This window comes from Tenrec ecaudatus, chromosome 18 (assembly GCF_050624435.1).
Source record: "Tenrec ecaudatus isolate mTenEca1 chromosome 18, mTenEca1.hap1, whole genome shotgun sequence".
NCBI classification, from domain to species: Eukaryota; Metazoa; Chordata; class Mammalia; order Afrosoricida; family Tenrecidae; genus Tenrec; species Tenrec ecaudatus.
Window position 1 is genome coordinate 2,304,063 of NC_134547.1, and position 21,185 is coordinate 2,325,247.

At 41.7% G+C, this 21,185-nt stretch overlaps 1 protein-coding gene across 1 annotated transcript; it reads left to right on the forward strand.

The window, feature by feature from the left end:
* The first annotated feature begins 1,712 nt into the window (after window positions 1–1,712).
* LOC142432578 (sulfotransferase 2A1-like) lies at window positions 1,713–21,185 on the forward strand. The gene is made up of 6 exons (XM_075537804.1): window positions 1,713–1,848; window positions 3,202–3,410; window positions 10,472–10,598; window positions 11,993–12,087; window positions 18,330–18,510; window positions 21,070–21,185. Exons 1-6 carry the CDS (start codon window positions 1,713–1,715, stop codon window positions 21,183–21,185), a joined length of 864 nt encoding a protein of 287 aa, XP_075393919.1.

Sequence of the window (21,185 nt, forward strand, 5' to 3'; positions counted from 1 at the left end):
TTTCACTATCTGTGTTTTTAAAAATATTGTTTTGTTTTTCTTTTTTCATAGGATGTGGGAGGCCAGATTGACTAGAAAAACTAATCCAGAGACTCTCATATATGTATGAAAGAGCTTTATATCAATATCAGGAAAACATCCCAACCCAGTCCAGCTCAAGTCTATAAGTCTGCATAAATCCCTCTTCAGACTCACACAACCACATGCAATCATGGAGAATTCAGGATGGACACAGGTTAGTCAGTGCAAAATCCTGTGGATCCAATGGTGGTGGATGCAATTTCCTGGGCTCTGGCTGCTCCCATTGTGGCTCGCCAGCAGGAAGGTGAAGGCAAAGAGAGGGGGGGTTGGGCAGGGGAGGTGGTTTCCCAGGACCCTCCTTATGAGAAGGTGGAGACCACAAGGAGGCACCACCAGGCTGTGACCTGATTGGCAGGCTCGTCTCTACCCCTTCACTTTTATGTCTTCAAGTTGACATGAAATTATGCAATTACCACAGACCACCTCTTGTTAAATTGACACTTACACAACTCTCCCGCCATACATAATTTTAAAAACAAGGACAACCGTAAATTCATATTTGTACCTAACAGGATAAAACTAAAATGCATATAACTCAAAATGTGCCAGCCTTGCTTAAACATAATATTCAATAAGTGAACAAAAATATCCTATTCCTAACCATTAGAGTTATGTGAACCCTACACCATAATCCTAGGAAGGTATTCCCACCCATGATAGTTTGTAAGCCAACCACGTCATGCCTTTATGACCCCAATTTTCAGTATCCAGTTTCTACACTGCCCATTTTTATCAGCCCAGTGCTGTGAGGACAGAGCATGTTCTTTAATGAGGAGAATCCTCATTCCAGTTGGAACCTTGTGAGTTCACATCAATAAGCAAAGTCAAATCAGTCCAGGCCATCCATAAATTCAGCAGCAATATGCACTAATTCACAGGCTCAAAAAGCTTATCTTCATCTGGACAGGTTCTGGTCAACTTAATGTGGGTCCCCTCACTTAAGCTAACCAGGGTGCCCATTGGCCACCTCGCCTTTTGACCATGGGTCCTTTAACAGATTCTCAACAATCCCAACCCCCTTGGGCTAGGTTATGCCCTAGACTCAAGTTCCTCCCAGATCTGAGGCTACTGCTCCTCTGCCATTGTGCTAATGTTGTGGCATCAAAACTGTCTCCTGAATCAAGGTGGTCCAAGGAACAGCAATCTTGGTGTTCAAGGACAAACTCTCCTCCTGGTTCTTCCCTCTTGCAGGACTTGTCTAAGCATGCTCACCTTGTTGAAGCAACAAGGACTAGCTATTGTGTGGACTGATGCCAAGACTCAAATGTAATTAGAGCTCCTTTTGTGGACTTCTGTCTTTCAAGATCCAAGTACATTAGAGTTGGAACTCCAAAATCATTGCTCTGCTTTTGAATTGATCTGAGTCGTCCCTCCCCTTAAGTTACACACAGGTAACAGAGTTCTCTGCTACTTAATGCTTACATAAATAAATCCACCTTCCAATAAATACTCTGATCTCTGGAGGCTGGAAATAATTCTATTGCAATTTCTCTAACCTTTGGACCTTGATCCTGGACCTTGATCCTGCTTTATAAAAAACGGTTCCTTTCTCAATACTATGCAGCATAGTCAACTCCACGAAGGTTTGAATATTGGAATTATCAGTCCACGCTTGCCAGTAAACTCTTGGGATGGCTTCAGATTATTTGTGGTTTGAAGGCATTCCTTTCCCCTCAGTTGGATATCGACTTGAAGATCTGAAATCTGTCAAAAATGAATTTGTAGTGAGAGATGAAGATTTCATTACACTTTCCTATCCAAAGTCAGGTAAGGAGACAGGATCTGAACTTGGAAAGGCTGTGGAATGATGTTAGCAACAGAGTAATTTTTCTGTGTCTCACACTTTTCTTTGTATTGGGACTACAATGGTGTCCTGTTGGATTTTATCTGGCTACATTGGGCTGTTTCTGTGGACTAGTGACTCTATCCTTAATGTTTTCTGATCATGGCTTATTTTAACCTGTTAATTTTTCTAAGGAGCATCACTAAGTTGTAAGTATTGTCCTTGACTTGTGTGCAGCCATTGCAAAGGATTATGAAACCGAGCAGAGAAATAGTGTGTTGTAGAAGGAAGAGGGCATGTTAGAATATATTACGGGAAGCATAGAAGTTGGAGCCACGTCTGACCCCTGCCTTGTGGCACTGAATTCCCTTCTCATTTGTGTACTTAACCAGAGAAGATCATACATGGTCCCCTCACTGTGTTCTCATACACCAAAAAAATCCAAAGCTTCCCTGGTTACTCGGGTTGGGAAGGAAAAGTTGGGAAGGGGAAATAATGGGCTAGAGGGCAGACTTGTTAACTGAATGAAGGGGAAAATCATGTTTGACAGGATGGAGAAGAAGACAAAGAACGGGAGCAACAGAGTATGCTCTTCGGAGGTTTCATAGTGTGTTAAAATTGTTGAATACAAAAATGGTGATTTGTATTCACAATGAAAACACAAACTAAACCAACAAATTCTATTTACTTTAAGCTATGAAGGAGTAATTAGTATTACAGTATTCCTTCTACCCCAGAACACTGTAAAACTGAGCAACATCTGTCAGGCAACAACTTGTAAGAAGCAAGGTAGATGAGGTCTTGTGAGGTAAAGATTCATAACTGAAAGCAACCAAAAGAATGATCTTTTAGTGCCAGTTCCTCTCTGACCCTGTGTCTGGGTATGAGTTCTATGGGTCAGGGGACACAGTCATTGACAATGGTAGCACGCCTATCAATGATGGAATTTGAGATTAGTGGGTATTTTCTGCCTTAATTATTCTGTCATTACATTATGTCATGTAACACAAGAGAGTTATGGTGGGTTTTTGGGGAATGACAAATGGTTAAATTATCAAATATTGCATGGAAAGAGGAGCAGAAACTAGTGATGTAGGATATCAACCTAATTTTCTGTTCACAGAAATGAAAATAACAGTGTGATTCAAGACTAAAGAATGACTTCAATGGAGAAATCATCTTAAGATGAGAATGGAAATGTAATGGGGTCCCAGTCATGGGTATTGTGGGTGAATTAGTAAGTGTTGTAAGATAGGGTTGTTTTTAAAAAAAGGTCGGGTTGCATTACCAAAGATCAGGTGGAAGAGGTGACCCTCTTTTCACTCTCTCCATTTCAGGCACCAATTGGCTGCTAGAGATCATATGTCTTATCTACTCCAAGGGAGACCCCAACTGGGTTCAATCTGTTCCCATGTGGGAGCGTTCACCATGGATAGAAACTGAAGAGGCTTATGAACAATTAGTAAAAAAGGAAGGCCCACGCATATACACCAGCCACCTGCCCACTCAATTATTTCCCAAATCATTCTTCAATTCCAAGGCCAAGGTAAGTTAATAATGACAACATCACAGTTGTATGTTTCAGTTGAATGCCTGTGTCTTAGAGGCAAAGCTAACGCGTGATTCATGAAAATGAGCATTATAGACAATCTTGATTAACACATCATTTTCATTTTCTAGTTGATATCCTTTTTGTTGCTTCAGAGAATAATCAGACTACATCAGTTAAATACATATTTGCCTCACTCAGTCTGAAACACCATAGACCTGCTTCCTCCTGTTAGCTTCCTCAATTGTAAATCAACTCTTAAAATACCAAGGAATTTTGAGTTGTGAGCTCATGTTAGGAACCCTATTTTATTTCTCCAAGCAGTGTATCGTCCATGGATAGCATGTCTTATCCTATCAAGGATTCCACCTTGTCTCTGATGGATAACTGCAAGCTCTAACATGGAGGGTCACCAGGGATGTAATGTGATTTTGTACTCTTCTTAGATTACATTTTTAAATCAAATGTCACCAACATTATTTAAATTGCCCAAAAAAATCCCTTATCCAATCATACGGAGTAGTAGAGCATCATCAGAATATCCTAGGACTGTTGTTTACTGTTAAATACTGCCAAGTCATTTCCAGCTCATTCCAATCTTATGGACAACAGAATGAAACGCTGCTCAATTTAATGGCCAATATCTTTTATGAGCATGAATCCAAATATGGTATTAAAGAAGCCCCACATATCCACCTATTCAAAACTGCTGTAACACTCTCTCATCTCCTCTTCCCCACAGTATTCTTCCTCCCATGTTTATGCCCCACAATTCATTGTAACTAGTAACAGAGCTCACCGATCTTCAAGGAAATGGCTCATGTAGCAGTGAAAGATGGCAAGTCCCCTATCAGTTAGTCAGACAGAGGGCTGGGGATTCTTCTATTTCGCATGGTTACAGGGACTGACAAACCCAAATAGGCAGGTCTGACCACGTGCTGCTGGGTCCATTTCCAAGAACAGTGGGGTGAGATGATAACCAGCTAACATGGGTTTCAGAGCAAGAGAGAGGACTGTGCCAGAACATCAATATACTAGTTAAATACAACGACGTGTGTCTTAACATTCTGCAACCCCTCATACGAAGACTTCAAAGAAACTTCCCTTACTTGAACCAAGCAAGGCAAGGGTTGGAGGCGTGATCACTGGGGTAAAGATTATGACCTGAGACACACTGCAGAGTAAGGGCAGTGACTCAAGCTTCAACAAATCCTTACTCTACCTCGGTAACATCATGGACAACCACTCCCAAATGGGACCATATACACAGGTATTTTGTTGTTAGGTCTCAAGTAGATTCGGACTCATAGCAAACCTATGGTCAACAAGGCAACATGCAGCCAGTCCTCTGCCATCCTCTCAAGTGCTATGTTTGTTATGTTAGGCAGTCTTGGATAGGGAAGACAAAATGGAGAACATATGCTAACAATTTTTAAATTTAAATGTTGTGATTTGGGTGAAAGTTTTCAGATCTTATTATTTTTTCATTTGGTGATTTTTACACATTTTATTTCCAGAAATGAATAATATTCCCTAAGGTTGAACAACATTCTTTACACATCTTTCATTTCCATTTTCCCAGCTTTGCTATTTATTTCTGCTTTCTGAGTTTTATATCTACACACATGATTTTTCTTGCGTTATTATTCATCCTTGTGTTAGACTGGGTTTTCTGAGAAACAAAACCAGTGACACTCAAGATATATACTAAAGAAATCTACAACAATAAGTAACTTTAGATTCAGGACATGGGCCATGACATCACGATTATAATGTAGAAGGGCAGTGAAAAAGAGAAAAGTCCTGGACAAGAGGATTGACATAGAGCTTGCAACAATGAGCTCAACCATAACACCCATTATGATATTGGAAGAGGACCACCAGGCAGTGTTTCATCCTGTTGTACATGGGGTGACTGTGAGTTGGGAACCAGCCAGATGGCCCCCAATAACTACAACATTAAGACAGTGTGAAAAGTAATGAGGTAAACTTCCTTGACCAATCCTTGGAGAACATCCTTTTGCCATGTATTCTTGTAGCCATGAACCCAGAAATGATCTTCGTCTTGTTTATCACTCTACTATACGCAGAGTTTCAGAAGATGTCATGTAACAGGTCCTCAAAATTTGAATGAGTCCTCAGGAGCCACCTTCCAATTTTGGGAGGAAAAAAAGACCTACGGGGTGGGGCGCAGGGGCTCCTTGTTCCTGTGTCAGGAGGAAGAGAGTGATGGTGTTCCCGATGGTCCTATATACTGGAGCTTTCAGATCTTTGGAAGGATACACATGTCATACAGCAAAGATACTGCAGTCAATGGGCAATCTTCTTCACCTAGCGATTGTTGACCTCGGAAGCCCCCGCACCCTCCCCAAGACAGCAATCTATGATCCTTGCCAGCCAGAGACATCAGAAGAGGGTTTGCTACACTTTGTGGTGGGTGGGGCTATAGAAACTGATTGCATTTACCTACAGGTAAACTTTAGGCAGAGTGACTAGCCAGAGGCAGGAATGAGAGCATTTATTGTAGCTCTTCTATGACTTCTCCTTGTTGGACAGCTGCTTGGCAAGGACATTTTGGGCCTGGAGAACATGAATTTGAAGGCATGTCTATCTTAGAACAATGGAGATCTTTCTCCCCAAAGGCCAGTTTTCCAGCCCCATGGTTCCGACAGTAGAAAGAAGGCCAAATACATTCTACTAAGTTCTCAGTTCACCACAATTCCCTCTTCTGATTCAAGTTTTCAATTGGAAAGGGCTTCAAAGTGGTCTAACATTCTTCCATATGCTGAAGTTTTCTGCAGAAACAGTGAGTGGTTACAAAAACCAAAATGGTGACAATACACAGAGGAGTTCATGCAGAGGCTTGGCTGCACCATAGACTTTGAAGCTAGGCTCGGGGATCCAACCCGTCCACACCAAGGTATCAGGTGTTTAATTGAGTCTGTGCCCAGGGACACTTTCACCCCTATCTCTTTTTTTCTCTATTTTTTTACAATTTATTTTATTTTTTTACATTTTATTAGAAGCTCATACAACTCTTATCAGAATCCACACATATATATACATCAATTGTATAAAGCACATCCCTATACTCTTTGCCCTAATCATTTTCAAAGCATTTGCTTTCACTTAAGCCCTTTACATCAGTTTCAACCCTATCTTTAAAAATATTGACAACCTTCCTTTTTAGCTGTTTAGGAGCTAATGAGATTTTCCCTTAAATCCCCTCAGAGGGTTTCCAGTAAAAGACCAGTCTTATAAATCTTATATGGATGAGCGGTTACACACATCAGTAATTTCCCAGTCACATTTCAGCATCGTTTGTGCTGCAAGTCTCCATAAGTTGAAAACAAGTCTCCATAATTTGAAAACAAGTCTCCATAATTTGAAAACAAGTCTCCATAATTTGAAAACATGTTCTCTTCCAGCCCATTGTCCACACTGGCTTGAGTGGCCTAGAGTGGATGAGAGTCTGCATAAGATGTTGTGTTGATAGAGCCCTGGAGTGTCTGTGTGGGGACAGTAGCAGTGGCAGAAGTTGTTGAAAGTCCAAGAAAGACAACGAGTGCCATTCTTACTTCTCAGCGGAATGGTTCTGATGCTCGTGGTAACGCCTGTGAAAGCAGGCGAGCTGGTGCTGAGGTTGCTGATAACGTCTGAAAAAGTAAGACGCCCCGTGTTGTCTTCCCAATCCCACAGGCCTCTCCATGCACTGTCCCCTCCTTCCCAGGCTGCTCGCTGCAGAGGACTTGGCTTTCCCCGGAAAACACATAAAATAATGGTCTGTGGGTTGTTAGGACCTGGGTGCAGAGTGGTTGTTGAGGGGATGGTGATGCTCCATCTTCCTTGGTGGCATTGGCTGGAGAGGCCTCTCTGCACTCTCCTTCCCCTTCAGAATCAGCCCCTCCCTCTGAGCTGTTCGGAAACCTGGACCCCAAATGAGGTTTTCGTCCTTCCTCTAAGTCAGTGCTTCTCAGCCTATGGGTCACGACCCCTTTGGGGATCCAACGGCCCTTTAACAGGGATCGCCCGACATAATAGTAGCAAAATTACAGTTATGAAGTAGCAACAAAACTAATTTTATGGTTGGTGGGGCACCATAACACGAGGAACTGTATTAGTGGGTTGCGGCATTAGGAAGGTTGAGAACCACTGCTCTAAATCTTTTCCCCATCTCGGCTTTCTCGGGAGAGGTGGAAAGGTACCCTTTTGTTCTAGGTATTTTGAAAGTTTTTTTCTGGAGAGAAAAAATTGGGGGTTAATAAGGCTGAAAGAAATTTGTCATATATAGAATATTCTTTTGACTTCCATTTGGTCTCCCCCTTCTGCTTTAGTAATTGGGATTTGAAAATGCCATCAGTAATTGCCAAGGGATTGTTTGCGGTGAAACCAGTTGAACTGCTTGGACCATGTACATTCTTAGATGAATTCAGAAGCTCTGCCCGCAGAGCAATGACTGAATGCAGCACCCATGGAGTATTTCCATAAACACCTGGCACCAAATGCCTTGTGGAGCTTTCATGCATACAGAAGAAAACTCCAAAGCTAGAGTGTATTTTTAGAATGGCTCCTTTTCTCCTTTTTCTGAATTATTTTATGTAGCATCTCTCTTTCCCGTAGGTTGGGATGTTTAACTGTGACTACAGGGTTAATTAAATTGTGCTGCTTTTTAGACATTATACACTGCAGAATTTTTCCACTTTGCCGTATTTTTCTGGCCAGATTTATTCCCTCCACATGGAAACCAGGAGCAGCTAGAGTCTTTTCCTTGGGCCATTGTTGAGGGCTAGTGACGCTAACTCCTGACTTTAAAAGATCTACGACTTTCCCCCTTCTGTATTAATTCCACATAGAGGCATTTGTCCTTATCCGTAACAGCATTCCCAAACACTCCATGTCCTAAATGTAGGTCTGCACCTTCAGGCACCTTTTTTGCATGTCCTGTGTGTGCTCTCAATATGAACTAAAGGAAGCAAACAGTTGGCTTATGCAAGCTCCCTTTCTTATGCACCACGGGGTTTCATATTTAATTATAGATCCAAGTTCTCCTTCATAGTCTTCATTACCAACTCCAGTAACAATTGGAGCACCCTGAGCATTCAGGTTAGATTTTTCTCACAACAAACCCACTGTGCCCTCTGGTCGGGGTCCCCAGACACTGCTCTGAACCACTGCTGGGGTGCCCCTGGGGACAGGTGAACCTCTTCTTGGCTAGGTGAATCTACTGTTGCTTCTCCCTGGTGGTGGGACCACGTTGTAAGGCTGATTAAAAAGACTGTGTTGGGCTGGGCTGGAACTGCCCAGAGCTCCACTTGGAGGGGCTCTGAGCAAGGCCAGTTCTGTCTCCCACTGGGCCGTGTCCACTAAGGGAACCAATTGGCTGCTGACTTTAGAAGGGCACTGGCTTGCCCGGTGCTTTCCCTTTGGCAGCTCGGGCAGAGTACACGTTCTCCTCCAATGGGCGTGCCTGGCCCATTTCCAGTGTGCGCTGTGGAAATTTCTGACTTTCCTGCACTTAACACATTTGCTCTTTGGTTCAGTTTCTACATTTTCCTTTTTTTATTGTTTCTCTCTCTACTCTTGAAAGCAAAGGTGGCCTTTGGCTCTCTTCCACAGGCTGATTCTTAAGGATAATCCTCATCTAAAGTCTCGTGGCCTCTGTGTTCCCAGTGCTGTACTCACCTGGGGACATGGAGGCTTTGGTCAGGAGGTTTTGTTTTGGGTCGGCACCTGCTCTTCCGCTTTCTTCTGACAGGTCACCATACTCATTCAGGAAGACTTTCATCTGCTTTTGTAAAGGGACAGTTTATACAAGACTTTGCATTATGCTCCTCATCCACTTTTATCTCTTTCTCTGACTGAAGGGGTTCCAAGACTCTTAACTCGATCCCACAGAGATGGGTTCCTCCCTCAGGGAACCAAACGTATTTTTTAATTGCTTGTAGGAAAAATTAATTTTTTCTATTCATTATTGCTATGTCCTGTCGTGTCAACACATAGGTGAGCACAATACAAAAAGTTGTAGATTTAGACTTACTTTTACTTTGCCCCATAACACTGTTATATACTACAAGCCCCTTCCCGAAATCTCACTTGAAAATGATTTCCTGATTCTCACCTGTCCTCAGTGGAGTGGTGAAACCATTGTGCTGGGAGTCTGTTCTGCTGCTCATAAAGTCTTTCCTTGGGGCCCCATGTCGCAACTTTTTGTCATCCCATGTTGGGCCCCAGTTTTGGAGGCACAGATGCATCACAGTTGAAAGGGTCCTTGGAAGTGACTTAGGGCTGTGGAAATTTAAGCAGACCGACAGTGGGTCACAGGGCCTCCTTGTCCCTATATCAGGACCAAGAGAGTGAATATGTTTTCCAATGTGTATCTATCATGTGGCTTACAGGTCTTTCAACAGGCATGCATGCTATACAGTGAATATATTACACACGCAACAGGTAATGTCATAAGTGGACAACATAATTAGCAGGCAAGAAAATGAATCATCTTCTTCACCTAGTGCTAGTTGACTTTGAACGCCCCTGAGTCCTCTCCAAGGCAGCAGTCTATCATCCATACCACCAAGAGAAGTCAGAAGAGAGTTGTTACATGCTATGGAGGGTTGGGCTGTAGAACCAGATTGCTTGTATCTACAGATAACCTTCAGGCATAAGGACTGGCCAGACATGGGAATAAGACTTCTTTTATAGCAACCTTTTTACAGTGTCTCCTTAATAGAGGATTTAATAGGGGGCACATTTTCAGATTGGACAAGGTATTTGAAGGTATTTTTTCTCTGAACAGTGAAGATTGTTCACCAAATACAGCCACTTTCCTAGGTCCATGGCTGGGAGTGCAGAAATAAGACCAAATACACTCCATTAAGTCAAGTTACCACATGACAATATCCTACATTTGGGGTTTCTGAGAGCAATTAATGGAATAAATCCATATAGCAGCCAAACATTTTGATGAAAAATGATGTCTCCTCCATTTGCAAAAATCCAGAAGCAAGGGGAAAATGATGCATTTTTCTCATTGTCTTCTCTCTTTTTTTGTTCAATTTCAGATGATTTACCTACTCCGAAACCCCAGAGATGTTCTTACTTCCAACTTTTACTTTTTTAGACTACTAAGTGGAGTGAAACATCCAGAGTCATTTGACCAATGTTTTGAATGGTTTCTTCAGGGAAATGGTGAGTTTGAATCGATTATGGATTCTGAATGGAAGAATGAATTTCCAGATCTTCCCCGCCAGGATGAACAATCCCATAGCTTAGACAACCATATTATCATTGAAACCTACTTGTGCTGCTGCAGTACATTGCTGCAAACATAGTTCTATGAAACAACAAAAATTTGAATATACTTCTGGATTCCAAATTCCAAACAATTTTTTTATATTTATCTTAGAAACAATTTTATTGACATATAATTCACACGCAGTATAATTCAATGGTCTGAATATATTTTTAGAAAGTTGTGCCACTATTACCACAATCATTGTATAATATTTTCATCACCAAATGGTTCTTACGGGCCATAATGAAGGTGTTGGCAGTGTTTCATTTCTTTCTGGATGCTTGGAGAAGTTTCTGGATTTTTCTTTTTTCTTTTCCTTTTATCAACGCTAGAGTATGGGTATAGGAAGAACACAGCGTCAGAATTGGAAGAATACACAGGAGCAATCTCAGTTGTATAGATAACACAAGCTAGCTCGCTGAGGTCAAGATAACTTGAAGCACTTACTGATGAAGTTCAAGGGAGACACGCAACCTTCAGGATGGAGTATAATTTTTGGTAATATAACAAACTCAACCGTGCATTTAAACTTGGTGCATCCATTCTTTACCTAATTCCAATACACTGGCAAACATCTAGGTATATAGAGATAGATAGATGATAGATACATGATAGATAGACAGACAGAAGATGTAGGTTGGTGATAGATGTAAAAGACTTCAATTTAGCATTACTTGTAATAGCAAAGAGATAAGAATAAAAAAAATCCACATAGTACACAAGCAATCTAATGAAATATTCTCCAATTGACAATATAAAGAACACTGCTATACTGTGAAGATGCATCTCCGCCATTCTTTTAAGAGGCAGACATAAAGCCATGGAGGAAATTGTGTAAATTATTAGCCCCATGAACTTAGATGGATGACAACCACAGGAAACTGAGTACTAAAGATGAGACAACAAGACCATGCAGTAGAGGACTGTTTGTTGTTGATGGGGGAGGGGTGGCTCTCTAGATGAAATTGCAAAATACAGTGAGTTCAAGCTTGTCTTATCCATTTGCTAACTTTATTGCCCCTCAACCTCCAAATATCATTTCTCATCCACATAGATGTGAAGCAGTTCTTAAATACCTTATTTTACATGATATCAAGTGATTTTCCACTGAAGTGGTGATTGCAAAGCCTATTTGTCATGCTTTTGGTGAAAGAAACGAGACTCTCCATGACTTCACTCCTTTATTCTTCCAGTGCTTCTGACATGCACACGTGGGCAAGGAATAGCCATGCAACTGAGCACACACAGATGCCCCAAAGAGCCTCCTTTCTCCCAACCTCTCTTTCAGTTCCGTATGGATCATGGTTTGACCATTGTCAAGGCTGGCTGCAAATGAGAGGCAAAGAGAATTTCTTGACAGTAACTTATGAGGAGCTGCATCAGGTAAATAAAAGAACTCCCTTTCCTTCAACTAATTTCACCCTAGTATGATGTCCCTCTTCTCTTTATCTTTACTCCTCCAGGGTTTTTATTACTGCCCTGAACATGTATACACTAAAACGCTGACCAATTTGATAATTCTCACATCCACATTCATTGCTCTGGATTACATTTTTCAAATTGGGCAACCTTTCTCACTGTCCAAACTCTACGCCAATAAACTAAACATCTCCTCCCCTTCTGTTCCACTCCCTGTAAGGTGTCCTGGTAGCGCTGTGGGTTGAGCACTGGGCTCCTAACCAAAAGCTGGTTCAGAACCTCCCGCTGCTCCACAGGAGGGAGGTGAGGAGCTCTTTTCCCATGAAGATGTACAGTTCACCTCTTGTACGCGTGAATAATCTTTGTCTTTTTATCTTTGCTCATTTGATACAACTGAAATACTGTGCTACTCTTGCTTGAAGTGACTTTTTCACTCTGCATGCTGTGAACATAGGTCATCCTTGTGGGGTCATCAGTCAGGACTTCATTGCTCCTCATGGTCGAGCAGTGTTGCCCTGGTACATGTATGTTTCACACCATGTTTATTCATGAAGTCTTCTCCATTCTTCAATGTTTCTCTCCTACCCTTTCAACCAGAGGTTCTCCAAAATAAAGTTACTCTCCATCCTGCCTTCACTGTCAAACTTGTGTCGTCAGGACTTATTTGTTCAATATCTGCACGTTTCCTTTTTTCAACGTCTGCCCCAAGCACCAAGGAGGGGATCGATTGCAAACCCATTGTGTGGGAGCCATGAACATGAAGACAAACAAAGCATCTACACAGACAGCCTGTTGCCATGCAGTTGTTTTTTCCTTTTCATTGTACTGGGGGCTCTTACAGTTCTTATCACAATCCATACATCCATCCATTGTGTCGAGCACATTTGTATATTTGTTGTTATCATTATTCTCAAAACATTTGCATTCTATTTTAGTCCTTAATATCAGCTCCGCATTTTCCCCTCCCTCCCCACTGCCCCCTTCCTCATGAACCTTTAATAATTTATAAATTATTATTATTTTGTCATATCTTACACTGTGTGTCATCTCCCTTCACCCACTTTTCTGGTGTCCATCCCCCAGGGAGGAGGTTATATATAGAACCTACTAATTGGTTTCCCTTTTCTACCCCACCTTCACTCCACCCTCCCAGTATTGCCTCTCACACCACTAGTCCTGAAGGGGTCATCTGCCCTGAATTCCCTGTGTTTCCAGTTCCTATCTGTACCAGTGTACATGCTCTGGTCTGGTCATGGAAACCCCGTATGTTGTGCTACAGAAGCACTCTCATAATGTTTTCTTAGGTGTACTCTTTAAGACATTAGATCTTCATGATTTTCTCCTGAGATCTGCTCATTAGGTGAGTTGCACCTGCCAACCTTTGATTAATAGCTGAACACAAACCTAATGGACCACTCAGTGTCTGCGATCTCTCTCAAGGGTCTAGGTCTTTGCAAATCACAGGCCAATTGACCTGATTTTGAACTTCACAATGTGGTGATCTGAGCAGATGCTGTTAATGATTTCAGTGTTTTCAACATGTTGAGGGTTGCTTTGTGACCTAACAAATGATCTGTTTTGGAGAATGACCCCTGTGCAGTGGAGAATAATGTGTAATATGCTGTTGGACGAGGTGTGCTGTACATGCCGCTGAGTCCAAGTTGGCTGAGTGTGCAGCTCACATCTTCTGTTTCTCGGTTGAGTCTCTTGTGCTGTCCCTCATCAAGTGTGGTTAGTGTCTTCTATTGTCACATCATCTGTTTCTCTTTTCTGCCTTGTTAAATGATGCTTTATGTATTCTGGGGATATTTTATTGGCTGTATGGATAACATTAGTGCTGTGTCCTCTTGCTAGATTGACATTTCCATTATTATATCACATTCTTGTCTCTTTTCCTGGTTTCTGTCTTAGTATTTTGTCATTAATGAAAATTGTCATTCGTACTCTACACCACCCCCCTTTTGGTTGTTATTTGTTTGATAAATGCTTTGCTACCCTTTGATTTGTAACGTATCCACATGTTTCTCTTATAGTTGTGTCTATAGTGTAATTTTTTTCAGACAGGATATGTTTTCTTATCCAGTTGGCTAGTCTGTCTCTTAAGTGATGCATCTAATCTAGTCTGTCTCTTAAGTGATGCAGTCTGTCTCTTAAGTGATGCATCTAGTCCACTGAGTGTAATTATCATGACATATAAAGTCATTATGGTCACTGTGTGTGTGTGGTCCTGGTGAATTTTTACAAAGTCATTTTTTGGGGGCCTCATACAACTCTTATCACAATCCATACATCCATCCATTATGTCAAGCACTTTTGGTATCAGCTCCTCTTTTTCCAGCTCCCTCCCCGCTCCCCCTCCCACATGAACCCTTGATAATTTTTAAATTATTATTTTGTCATATCTTACACCGTCCGACATCTCCCTTCACACACCTCTCCGCTGTCCATCTCCTAGGCAGGACGTTATATGTTGAAACTTGCAATATGTTCCACCTTTCTCCTCCACCTTCCCACCACCCTCCTGGTATTGCTACTCTCACCACTGATCCTGAGGGGTTCATCTGTCCTGGATTACCTGTGTTTCCAGTTCCTATCTGGACCAGTGTACATCCTCCAGTCCAGCCGGATTTGTAAGGTAGAACTGGGGTCCTGATATTGCGGGGGAGGAAGCATTCAAGAGCTAGAGAACAACAAAGCCCACATGGAAGAAGCACACCAGCCTATCCCAACACGATCGCTGAAGACAAAGCAGGTGCATAAGCAAATGTGGTAAAGAAAGCTGATGGTGCTGGCTATCAAAAGATATAGAGCCTGGGGTCTTCTAAGCTTGAGGATAAACAAGCGACCATCTAACTGAAAAAACAACAAAGCCCACATGGAAGAAGTACAGCAGCCTGTGAGATCATGAGGCGTCAAAGGGATCAGGAACCAGGCATCAAAGATAAAAAATATCATAGCATTGTGAATGATGGGGAGTGAGGAGTGGGGACCCAGGGCCCATCTTTGGGAAATTGGACATCCCAATGGAGAAGGGCTCATTGGGGACGAGATGAGCCAGTCAGCGTGCAATATAGTAATGATTTCTTTGTTTTATATATTTTTTCTGAGTTTAGTTGAATCCATTTATGAGTTTGTTTTCATTTCTTTCATTGATATTGTTTGTGTGCTTACTGAGTCCTTATGAATTTCCTGATTTTTAGTTTGGTGAGAAGTTTTATTCAATTTCTTTGTGGTCACCTCCTAATTTATCATTTTCTTCCTATTTTTAAAGCAGTCTGTTCTTTCTTTATCTCGTCGTGATTTCCTCTCTATTTGGAAATTCGGTAACTACACCGTTTATGTTCTCTCTCTGTTTTGTCCTTTGCAGATTGACATCTGTAGTTCCCTGTTTTCAGTCTTGTAGACTCTTCTTCTTCTTCTTCTTTTTTTTAAGAAAAAGGGAAGAAGTTTATTGGAGCCCAAACGGGAAACCCGAGAGGGGCCCAGCATACCATACTGTGTAGGCAGGCCCAGCAAAGGGTCACATCATTCACTGTACCCTCATGTCCCAGAAAGACTCCCTTTGAGCCCAACCCCCAAACCCCAGGACTGGCTGGGGTTGGGGATTGTAGACTCTTCTTGTCTTCAGAATTCTTTACCGAGTTTCAGCTTGGAGCCATGTTGTCCTGTGTCATGTAGACGTATTTTCATCTGACATCATTTATTCTTATCTAAAGAACTACTTTAAGCTAACTTTAAAGACTTGTGTCATTTAAAATTTTTTCCTTATTTTATGTTTGTATGGACATGACATAAGTTTGATTTCATACTTTAGGAATAATTTGTTTGATAACTACCTTCGTATACATTTTATAGATCATTGTCATTGGTTCACTCTCTCTCCTTGTACCTATCCCTTACTCTCCTGGTATAGGTATTGGTCCTGAGGGGTTTATCTGTTCTGGATTCTCTGTGTTTCCAGCTCTTATCTCTACCAGTGTACTTCCTCTGGTCTAGCTAGATTTGTAAGATAGAATTGGGATCATGATAGTGGGGGTGGGCGCTCTTCACCATATTTGCTTATGCACCTGCTTTGTCTTTACTGATTATGTCGGGAAGGTGAGCATCATGGAATGCTAGGTTAATAGAACAAAGTGTTCTTGCATTCAGGGAGGACTTGGGTGGAGGCACAACATCCATATGCTACCCTAATAGTAAACTTATCAATATATGCAAATAGATCTATTTCCCCATCGTCATATATAAATATATGTACATGCCTGTATTTAGACCTCCACAATTGCCCTTTGCCTTCTAGTTCTTTCCTCTATTTCCTTTTCCTTCCTCTTGTCCCAATAGTATGGAATACCATTTTCCCCCTGGAATATTTTTCTGGGTCTGTAGCATGGTCATTTGCTTCAGCCATCTTGTCCTGTTTCTTGCATGATTTAAAATTCCCCGTTATTTTGAAGAGAATGTAGTGATGCTCTGTTCATCCATCAATTGTGTCCTTGTTTGTTTCACTCTTATTTTTTAAACGTTGGGATAAAATACATATATAATACCATTCCATATTACAATCAGGTCAGGTAATTGCTACCATGATCAGACTCCAAACATTCTTTTCCACATGGACTTCTTGATAGCATCTTCCTTTACCGCCCCCCAAGCACTGTACCCCTATCTTCCAAAACTCCTTGTTCTACTTGATGTTCCTATAAATTCATCAATCCTGGGTTTCTTATACAGAAATGTAAAAGAAAAAGTGCAACAGCTTCAAGAGGTGACCTACCTGGACATAACACACATGAGATACACTCTAATATGAACAAATAAAAGCTGAAGAAAATAATACAAAGTAAAAATATGGAAAATTTTGGAAACCAGATCATGTCCTACATCATAAGGGGATCTACTGGGGAAAAAAATTAACTGTTTTGGCCACTGGGGCTCTCACTATCTGTCTCTGTGGACTTGGCAGGGTGTGGTCATGTGGGCACGAATGTCTAATCACTGATTATGAAGAGTAGCAGAGTATACAATGGACAGGTGTCAGCTGCCCTCTGTCCTTGACTCAGTGATGCTGATGTGGTGGTGAAATTTTATGTGGTGATATAAGTTTCCCAGGTAAGAGGTGTGTCTGACTTGGCTTGGTAGAGCTGCAGGAGCCTGGCTGATGGGCAAAAAGAGTGGCAGATGGAAGGGACAAAAAGTGATGCATTGCCAGGAACAAGTGTTGGTCACCACACAAGTTGGCAGTGGGAGAATGATGCCAGCTTTGCTAGGGTAGGCCCTGATGACTGAGGAGACAGAAGGACCCCAATGCCGACTCATGAGGAAGCAAACACCTGATGCCTGATCAATGGTTCGCTTGTGAAGGACCACACCATCAGGGAGGGAGCATGCTGACAATGATGGAGAAGGCAGAAGTGTGGCTTCATACACAGGAGGCCATGCTGGATGGAGCGCACACTTGTCCAGGGAGAAGTCGCTGCAGTGGTCATCAGGACATACCTTTGCTTATGAGAGATCATAGATTATCTGCATCCTACCATGACTCAATGTAGAAGGGCGGCCACCTGAAATCTAAGGTCTCTACCTGCCATCCCAGAACTCAGTTTGTGAGTTGCTCACATGAATGAGTAGGAACCACACACAGCTCACTTCAGTTTTCCAGCCTTGTTTGTATTTATTTGTTTCAGTGTTTATTTATGAATTTATTTGTTTCTTTTAATCTATCTATTTATCCATCCAAGTATTCATCTATGTTAGGAGGTGGTAAGACAGGGGGTTTATTGAGCAGTAAAGTTAGGACACATTGGGAACAAGGCCCCTGTAGGTGTACATTACTGAACACATGAAAGTATTGAGCCCCTGCCCAGAGCAGGCAGGCTCTTCCTGTTGTCAGTGCTCAGGATTCCACAACTGACTTCTACTCCTGATTCACTTGTTTTTTCAGGTCCCTGTTGTTAGAGGGATTTCACAATGAGTGGTATTGTTCCACCACTTTGGACCAGCTCCCCTTTCCTCCTGCTCTACATATTTCTACATTCCCAAGCTTCTTTGTATCCATTTTGGATTATATTTAAGATTAGTACAACCAACTTATCCTCTCTCTGTTTCTAGTAATATGCATCCTTCTCATCTTCACTGTTCATCATGTACCTTTGTTCTTTTTAGCTATTGTATTTAACTTTCACATTGACTCTCATATTTTTTTATCCTAGGACATAAGAGCCACTGTAGAGAAGATCATTCAGTTCTTGGGGAAAAAGCTTGGCCCTGAAGAACTCGACTCAGTGCTGAAGCATGCATCCTTTAAGGCCATGAGAGATAATAAAATGAGCAATTTGACCCTAATACCAGATACCGTGATGGATCATAGCCAAGGGCAATTACTCAGAAAAGGTAAGAAATAGTATTCTGAATAAAGAACATGAAAACAGTGGATAACTAATGACATTGCTGCTACATGTGTGCTAGGTATTGGGAAAGGGAAGCATTTGAGGTGTACATATCAGTCAAGGGTCTTCAAAATTCTGAAAGCTGAAGGAACAAATTGGGGAACTCAGAGCTGAAAAAGAAGACTTAGAAAAAAAGGGAAAAAATTTTTTTAAAAGAAGAAGACTTAGTAAAACAAAGTCTGATGGATGAGTATAGCTTCTGGGGTCATTACTGAGTCTCTGAGTGATTTCTTGCGTGTCACAAATGGTTACACCCTCATCTACTAACCAAAGTTTGCTGATTTCAATCGATCCTGAGGCCCCTCCTTAAGACAGGCCTTAGAAGCTGCTTCTGAAAGTTCACAGCTTTGAGAACCCTGTGAAGTGCAGTCTTACCTGACACACCCCCGGTTGCCACGAGTTATAGCCATTCAATGGCTACCACTAATGAAAGCAACAATTTTCTAGATACTTTTCATCTTGTAGAGTCTTCTCTGATCTTCTTTTTGTATGTATGCCATGTGTTCTGTTAAATATATAGTTAGCAGAATAAAAGGAAGCGTGTGTAGGTAGCAAGAAAAACAGCAATCAATGAAGGGCTACAATAAAGCTGCTCCCATCATGCAGGTGTGGCCCCTAGCCCTGTAGAAGGAGGGGCGCCTCTCTTCACATTCTGATAATGGCATGATCCACTCTTCAAAATAAACTGGTGACTTGAACCCCTATGAGGTGAAAAAGCAGAAGAGATGATGTGATTTCCCCAAAGCCCCCCCACCCCCAACTCACTGACTGCCGTGGAGTCAATACTAACGCATAGTGACCTTTTAGCACAAGGTAAACTTTCCCCAGTGGAGTCCTGGGATTGTAATATGAGAATAGAAAGTCTCATCTTTCTCCCACACAGTGATTGGTGGCTTTTTATTGCTCAGTTTTTGGTTAGCAGCCCTTCATGAAACCCACAATGTTACCAGCGCTCCACTGTTGTCCTCATTCTTCTTACCTCCATGGTGGTTCTGTAAACATAAGGTCAGTGAACTGTAAACATAAGGTCAGTGGTTCAAACCCAGCAGCTGCTCATCAGGAGAAGCATGAGAATGTCTGGTTTAGTATATATCTCCATCCTCAGAAACCCTGTATAAGTTTCATATGCGCGGGAATTGGCTTTTTGGCAGTAGGGTTTTGGTTCCAATGTTGTTATTCTTTCTACCAAACCTATTGCCATGGGTCGAAGGATAGTGGTGAGAGAAAGGTTGACATTTCTACAATCATAAACATTTACTCTTCAGTGACATCAATTATGTTCTTTATATTCCTGAACCACTACCCCAATCACTCCCAAATGTGTCCATCACGCTTAATAGAAGGTAGCTTTGTCCCAATATTGTGTCTTTCTTTGCCCCCTTTTCTCATCCACCAGTGTTGTGGATTGTAGGAGACATCAAGTCTGTTCTGAGCCATAGCAAATCTACACACAACAGAACAAAACACTGTCCGGTCCTGTGTCATCCTGACAATTGTTCCCATGCTTGAGCCTAATTTTACAGACTTTGTGTCAATCCATCTTGTGAGGATCTTACTCTTTTTCACTGCTGCTCTGCTTCACCAGACAGGATGTCCTTCTCCAGGGATTTGTTTCTTCTCACAACATGTCCATAGTACAGGACATGAAGTCTCTCCATCCTTGCCTCTTAGGACCACTCTGGCCTTACTTCTTCCAAGACAGATTGTTTGTCTTTTTAGCAGCCCATGGTACTCTCAAAATTCTTCACCGGTATCACAGTTCAATTAATCAGTTCTTCAATGTCCAAGTTTCACAAGCTTATAAAGCAATGGAAAATACCAGGGTTTGAGTCAGATACACCTTAACAACATCCCTGCTCTTCAATACTCTAGAGAGATCTTGTGCAACAGATCCACCCCTGCTAACCACTAATCTATTTTGTTGTCTTGAGCAGTTTTTATTCCAGATACTGCATTTAGTTATTTTTATAAAATGGTGTTTAATTATTATTCGGTCATTACAATATAATTAGAAGGCAAACACCAGGAAAAGCACTTTAATACAGATAGCAACTTAAGAATCAAATAGGTGAGGCGACATAAAATCTGAGATTAGAACCATTGCTAATCTGACTCAGACAGGAGATGTGTATTTCTTCAGTGATGCTGTGGTTGTTGGCTCTGACTCATGGTGAGCTCTTGTCCAAGAGAATGAAATGCTCGCTGGTCCTGCACCACCTTTATCATCCTGGCTATACTGACTCACATTGTTTACCCCATTGGGTCAAGGCATTTCATGGAAGATTTCCTTTCTTTCCCCTCACCGTCTACTTTACTGCATATAATGCTGTTTTCTAGCAACTACTCTTCTGTGATTGCATGTTCAAAGTAAGCGAGACTGAGTTCCTGCAACTCCCAGTCAGTGTTTAGCAAACATGGGACGAAGGACAGTGACAGACGTTTGAAGGAGGTCATCAGAGACTAGTTATGAATGTGATCTTGACCTATTTCTTGTATTTTTCAGGAGTTACCGGGGACTGGAAGCATCACTTCACGGTGGCTCAAAGTGAAGCCTTTGATAAGATGTATCAAGAGAAGATGGCGGGGTTTCCTCCAGGGATTTTCCCCTGGGATATGTGA

What these genes read in the sequence shown, in the direction of transcription:
- LOC142432578 (XM_075537804.1), top strand. Translation starts at nt 1,713, where the DNA reads ATGGCTTCAGATTATTTGTGGTTTGAAGGCATTCCTTTCCCCTCAGTT. An exon ending in TCTTCAATTCCAAGGCCAAG is followed by an intron (nt 3,411 to 10,471) that starts GTAAGTTAATAA and finishes GTTCAATTTCAG; the next exon opens with ATGATTTACCTACTCCGAAA. An exon ending in CTTATGAGGAGCTGCATCAG is followed by an intron (nt 12,088 to 18,329) that starts GTAAATAAAAGA and finishes TTTTTATCCTAG; the next exon opens with GACATAAGAGCCACTGTAGA.